The 7,136-nt window shown below is 42.1% G+C and overlaps 1 protein-coding gene across 2 annotated transcripts in view; it reads left to right on the top strand.

Annotated features, from left to right (window-relative positions):
* The window catches only part of LOC138050400 (substance-P receptor-like), a 4,792-nt gene extending 1,814 nt beyond the window's left edge, over positions 1-2,978 (top strand). For both annotated transcript variants that reach the window (XM_068896731.1, XM_068896730.1), the window contains exon 2: positions 1,161-2,978. In XM_068896731.1, the coding sequence (XP_068752832.1) occupies positions 1,164-2,390 (1,227 nt within the window). In that variant the 5' untranslated portion in view covers positions 1,161-1,163 and the 3' untranslated portion in view covers positions 2,391-2,978. The remainder of the gene's footprint in view (positions 1-1,160) is intronic.
* The last annotated feature ends 4,158 nt before the right edge of the window (positions 2,979-7,136 follow it).

The raw sequence follows: 7,136 nt of genomic DNA, 5'->3' as shown, positions 1-7,136 counted from the left end.
TCAGAGGGACACAAACATGGCGTCTCTATACAAAGCCTCATAAATTTGTGTAAAACATTTCTTCGAATATCTCCCGCATGAAACATTGCACAGACCTGAACCTTTTCTTTTACGTCTTTGATTCTTGACGTTGACAGTGAAAACCGGCAGTAGCCCAACTGGCAGGTTGTGGTCGAGGCAAAAGGGACATAGATATTTAAAGTCAATCTTCATTCTCTATAATGTTGAAATAATTATTTCGACATCGCTCTTACAATCCAACTCATAGGTTTGCCAACGTGGAACAATGCTATCTAAGTGGAATGAAAATAGCTACCATCGCACAAATGTTTATTTTCACCAACGAAGGTGATAAATTTGACAGGACACTAGTTCTCCTACAATGTTAATATCACCCAGGAGCTGAAAGTCGATTATTAATAAGGGTAAAAACCAAAGTTCCTGGACAGAAAACCCTCGACTCATGTCGAGAGCGAGTGAAATTTGACCCACACTCAATTGCAGAGGGTAACCACTACACCAGTCTGACTTCTCCAGACGTACAGCACGGTTACCCACCCAGATAATAGCCCCGTTTGACAAGGTGTGACTTCCGATAGGTGAACAAACGGGAACCAATGTTATTCCATTGGGCGAGCCGAACACAACACGACCTTTTTGAATATGTAAATATTCTCGACTAAAATTAAGTCCTGTTAGTCAATATTACCACTTGGATGGTTGACCGCCTAGTTGTATATATTGTTTAATTTTGTAACGACAGACAGGCCAGCTGTCTGAATCAGTCCCTCGTGAGCTCTTATCTAGTGTGTACTTGGTGTATGATTGGATGGAAAATTCAGTAGAATATTTTGCAATTCTAAGATCATTTGAAACTTGAAGGGTGAGCCGGAATAACTGACTTTGAACTCAAGCAAACAAATCATGATACGAAGTGAAGAAAAAACAAATTTTGCGAAAACAAATTTCCTTAAAATGGTAGAGGTCCCGAGTGGCACGCTCGCCCCGAGAGTCATCTCGACTGTTGACAGCCGAACACACCCTGGGGACGAGATTCATGAATCAGGACAGCCTTGTGTAAGGCTGATACCACATATCATTTTACCAACGAAGACATTTGTTTCTTACTAACAGACCGTCTCGTTCCTGACCTTCTTTAGGCAATGAACTTCTCTGCAAGCAATAGTTCCATTTATGCAAGAAACAAAAGCCAAGAAGGATTAACTTGTTTCTTGGATGACCCTGTCAGGGTTAAGCTTGGGCGAGTTTTAGCTTACAGCGCCCTCATACTGGTATCGCTGGCTGGCAACGTTTTGATAATGAAAGCATTTCTCAAGCATGAAAGAACTCGCAAAACTATTACCTACTTTGTGGTGAACATGGCAGCAGCCAACCTTGTAATAACAACTGTATACATGCCACGGTTGATCCCCATGTTCCTGTTCGGAATAACTTGGTTCGTCGATGGTACTTTGGGCTTTGTTCTCTGCAAGATGGTTCCTTTCGTTCACGGGGTTGCGATTCTTGCGTCCATCCTGAATCTTCTTGCCTCCAGTTTAGATACATTTCGTGCCGTCGTTTTTCCAATGAAAACTCTCTCCTCCGCCAAAGCTGCAAAGATCGGGGTCTTTCTGACATGGGCTTTGTCAATCATTGCCCGACTTCCATACCTTGTTGCCTTACGAACCAAGATTTACAAAGGCAGACAAATTTGCAGTTCAGTTTTAAGTAATGCGTTCAGTAATGAGAATTCGCGAGATGTCTACTATGTTTGCCTTCTGGTTATCTTCTATGCTGTTCCCTGGGTAGCAATATTTTGCTCGTACACAATAGTTGTGGTAGTTCTTCGAACTAGGGCGCCAGGTCAAGAAAATGCCACAGCTGTTCGCCGTAGAAGAGCTCGAAGCACTGCTGTCCTTAGCATCATTAAAATGATGTTTGTCATTACGTTTGTTTACTTTGCCTGCTGGCTGATATATTTTCTGGCGAAGTTTATTTTTAGACGGATTCCATGTAGCTTTCGCTTCTGGCGATTGTTTTTTCCTCACCTCAATTGCGTTTTTAGCCCAGTTGTGGTTTTACTCTTCAACACTTCTGTCCGAAGAGGTATCATCGGCGATCTAATGTGCATTCAACGACGAAGGTCTTTAAAAATAAAAAACAAAGTCAGCGAGTCAGTGAATAGGACAAAATGCGGAGGTAACCAAAACAAGAGGGCGTCAACGGGGTTAACTGCCAATCGTCAAATGGCCAAAAATTTAACCGTCAACCGTCGAAAAAGTGATAATTATACCGTCAACTGTCACTCTGGTCAAACGAGCAAGCCAATATCAGCCGTTAAATGTCTCACATTTTCCTTAAATCAAGAATTAAAGGATTGCCTTAAGTAGGGTCAAGTTATGCTGTTTATAAATGATTGTTTTAACTATATCACACAAATGCATTTATGTGCAAGTCCTTTAACTCCTAGTCTCGGCAGTCTCGGATGAAAGCGGTTAGCGGCAGAACTGACTTCCGTCTGTAAAAAATTCCGGTGTCATAAGACGTCAGTCATCACTTGTCACTTCGCATGATATGGCCAAACACCACTACTATTCGTCAAGATAGGAAATTGAAAGACCCTCAGAGTTTTGCTCTAACGAGTACATCTATCAAAGATTTCCCTTTTCTGTTCAAAATAAGGAGAGGATTTTTAAAGATTTCTCAGCAAGGGCATCCTGCTAGTAGAGCCTTTCTTAAAAGCGACGAAAAAGAAAGGACTCTGCTGAAATCGTGCAAAGTCTTTATTGAGTATATGCAAGCCGTTGCTTGAAGACAGTTTCAAGCCCAGGCCAAGTATCGATCGCACTCCTAGACGCCATATTGATTTTCGTACTGAAGTCCGGATTTTGACCTTTGTCGTGTCAAAAATACGATGCGCGCGCTGCCTAAACTGGTTTGACCGGATTGACTAGCCGAGAAACTTGGCCTGCGGCTACTTAAAAGAATTGACACGATTTCTGAAGAGCCTCTCTTGCTCGCCCTCTGGTGAGTTTTAGAGAGGCTCTGCTCGCAGGGGGAGCAAGGGCTGGTTTTGTATAAGATGGCAGTTGAGAAAATATGTTTGAGATTAGGCACTGCATGATGGGCGATATTCTGTAATAAACGGCAAAATCTTTTACGGGCTTTTTTTGTGTTTATTTTTAGAGCCGACATTCTTTTGCGAAAGCCGCTCTTATAATTACAAGTTGAAACGTCTAGCTCAAACTTGCGTGCAACGGCGCTGGGAAACAAGTTTCACCGAGCTTTGCACTGTGTAAAAAGGTCGGGATCATGAAACGTTTTGAACTTCTGTTGCGAGACAAGTTTAACGTAGAACCGCTTTCTAATTCTGCTACGGTCGCAACGATTGCAGTGGTGATAAAAAAAAAGACATGCACCGTTTAAGACCACTTCGTGAAACTTCTGTAGCAGCGCTGAAGCACATAAGTTTCAGCTAAAAGTTTGAACGTGTAACAGCGGCTTAAAACTGACTTCAGATGAGGGCATGTTCACAAGGTTATCTGGATAACCCCTGCGGTATATTATTTATTTGAATTCTGCGTTGTTTTCCTCAAATGTTGTTTTTCAGTGAAGTGTTAGAACTCAAAATTGCTGTAATTTCTTCGTTTTTGTAAGTGCTGTAACTCCAATATGGAAATGTTAAAAAACAATAATAAAATACAAAAAAAAAAAAAAAAAAGAACTCAAAAGCCCTAGCCCATGTTATCGCCGCTTTCATTTCAGGAGGACTTCTCCAAGAACCCGGCTGAAATCTCAGTCCGGCTAACCGGGCTAAAATCCCGGGCTGAAATATCCATGTAATCGCTATCATTTTCTCAGCCCTGGCTGAAAAAGGAACGAGAGGATACCCATCGATCGTGTTTTCGCATCCCAGTAAATTTTCTCATGAAAATTTGAGTTTGCGCCCGGGCTGAGATTGGCCATGTAATCGCAACAAAATTTCAGCCCTGTACGTAGACAGAGCGAAATTTCAGCCAGGGCTAAAACTCACCATGAAACTCAACATGTAATGACGTGAGTTAAAAGATAAAAGATACAAATGGAAACAATGAAATGGTAGAAAACGGAGAATAGACAATTTCCCTTTCAAGTAAGTTCCGAGTAAATCTTGACTCGTTCCAGTCTTTCGGCAAACGGACAAAATTATAATTTCAAATTAATAAGCCCGTTACATTAGCCCTAAACCCCACAAAGGGCTGGAGCGACCCAGGATTCATTAGGAACTAACTCTTAGCAAAACAATATGTTTGAAAAAGAATTAATTTAAAGCCAACAGACCCAAGAACGCCGATATTTTGTATGCATTTGTTTCTTCCGGTAACAATCATGACGAGAATTTATCAACTTATGTGTACGAATTTCAGATACCATTTTAGAAGAAAAAAAAACTGCCATTACCTATAAGAGACACTACACCCTTTATCAAAAGATCACGAAAGTCAGGGAAAATACTGACTCGATAATTGCATTTTAATTAGTTATTTAAGAGGTCGCCATTCTATAGAACAATTCCTGGGCGAAAACGTCTACACCGAGGAAGGTATTTGGGTCAATTGTTGCTGGGTATGTGCCACTGGCCTTTCAGAACCCCTTCCCCTTTATAGTCGATTATAGACCCCATCTTTTATTATTGACCATCACTTTTGGGTAGATGAAGTTTTAGTAACCCCAACTTAGTCACTTTCTGTTTTTAATTGTAATTTCAAACAAAAGCTCTAATTTTATTTCTGTATCGACTGTTTTTACTGCAATTATTTCCATTTTTAAATCCCACTAGGCAACATATTCTTTCCCCCAAAATCGCGATCCCATTCTATTATTTGTGCTGGGAACTCTGTTGAAAATTCAACGACATTATAGTCACTCCAGTTGTGAATTTGCGGCCCCATCTAGCAGCACATCCCCATTAGCCTACTAATAAGAAGTACCCCCCTCCCCCCGCTTCTCCGAGCTCCTACCTCTCTCAAAAAAAAATTATCAGATTTGGGAGAGCTGGAAAATCCTGTCATGGTCCTACTATTTGGAATTAGTCGAGATAAAAATCATTTTCTTTGCCTATTTTTATGAATATTGCAGAAATCGTAACAAATTTGAAGAGTTTACATGGTTTTGGGGGAGGCAGCCTCAGTATGGATTTTTAACTATGTTTTAAACTCTGTAACTTGGTCTTTCTTCGACCTAAAAGTCTCATACTTAAAATGATCCCCAATCTCAACGCTATCTTTCAAGTAATGGTGTTAATTTATCGATTGCTTTAAATTTGAAACTCGCCCCAGTTCCCTGTCATTTCCGAAATGGCCTAAATGGAAGTCGTCAGCGTAAACCACGTTTCGTGCAGCAGTAGGTGTACCTTCCAAGTTTGTGTTAAGCATCCCTTTTGTAGCCTCGAATCCTTTGACAAATTACGGTGCAGTCACCTGGACGAGGAGCACTAATAAGTAAGTCAGTCTTTCGATCTCAAGGAGCACTTTTGAAAAAATACTCGATAGAGAACTGTAAAAGTAGAAGCCAGTGAGAAAGTCCAGTAATTTGTTGTATATATATCTAACTGGATTTGTCAAAAGGTGACTGCCGAAATTGAGAAGACAAGCCCATTCTCCTACCGTCACAAACTTGAAGAAAAGCTACCCTCCCCACCCCTGTGCTTTGGTCAGACAACCAACAATCACCTACCCACACCACAGTGTGGGTTCACTCTAATTGGTGATCAAAAGCAAACTATCATTGAAGCCTAGACTAGTCCAGGAAAAATTGCCAATGAAGGCATGCTACAAAGTAAAGTCTGACTTAACAAGGCCACAAACTCTAACTGCAGTTAAAGTCTCAAAGCAGCAACCCCCCCAGCCCTGTGCTTTTGACACACAACTCACAGTTAGAACTGTCCCTGGGCTGTTTGGCAAAGCAGGCCTTGACGGGAAGCCCCCTCAATTTTGAGAGGCCACAATGGCTTGAACACGCGCTGCGCCCGTGCTCAAGCGAAAACTCCAGTAGCTACCTTTTAGCAAATTCGCTCAGATATCAAGCGCCAAACGCCTAAAGTTCAGTCAAAAATCGGCTGATCACACTCGATTTACTCAGCCTGGCTCACAGAATGCCATTCTGGAGAGAAACGCACAGATAACTATAAATTTCTAACTGGGTTTGTCAAAAGGTGCCTGCCGAAATTGAGAAAACAGGCCATATCTCCTACCGTCACAAACTTGAAGAAAAGCTACCCTCCCCACCCCTGTGCTTTGGTCAGACAACCAACAATCACCTACCCACACTACAGTGTGGGTTCACTCTAATTGATGATCAAAAGCAAACTATCATTGAAGCCTAGACTAGTCCAGGAAAAATTGCCAATGAAGGCATGCTACAGTGTCAAGTCTAACTTAACAAGGCCACAAACTCTAACTGCAGTTAAAGTCTCAAAGCAGCAACCCCCCCCCCCCTCCCTCCCCAGCCCTGTGCTTTTGACACACAACTCACAGTAAGAACTTTCCCTGGACTGTTTGGCAAAGCAGGCCTTGACGGCAAGCCCCCTCAATTTTGAGAGGCCACAATGGCTTGAACACGGGCTGCGCCCGTGCTCAAGCGAAAACTCCAGTAGCTACCTTTTAGCAAATTCGCTCAGATATCAAGCGCCAAACGCCTAAAATTCAGTCAAAAATCGGCTGATCACACTCGATTTACTCAGCCTGGCTCACAGAATGCCATTCTGGAGAGAAACGCACAGATAACTATAAATTTCTAACTGGATTTGTCAAAAGGTGCCTGCCGAAATTGAGAAAACAAGCCAATTCTCCTACCGTCACAAACTTAAAGAAAAGCTACCCTCCCCACCCCTGTGCTTTGGTCAGACAACCAACAATCACCTACCAACACCACAGTGTGGGTTCACTCTAATTGGTGATCAAAAGCAAACTATCATTGAAGCCAAGACTAGTCCAGGAAAAATTGCCAATGAAGGCATGCTACAGTGTAAAGTCTGACTTAACAAGTCCACAAACTCTAACTGCAGTTAAAGTCTCAAAGCAGCAACCCCCCCAGCCCTGTGCTTTTGACACACAACTCACAGTTAGAACTGACCTTGGGCTGTTTGGCAAAGCAGG

The sequence above is a fragment of the Montipora capricornis genome, chromosome 6, assembly GCF_036669925.1.
Source record: "Montipora capricornis isolate CH-2021 chromosome 6, ASM3666992v2, whole genome shotgun sequence".
In the NCBI taxonomy this organism is placed as follows: domain Eukaryota; kingdom Metazoa; phylum Cnidaria; class Anthozoa; order Scleractinia; family Acroporidae; genus Montipora; species Montipora capricornis.
Note: the sequence above shows the minus strand (reverse complement) of the source record. Positions and strands in the feature narration are given on the sequence as shown.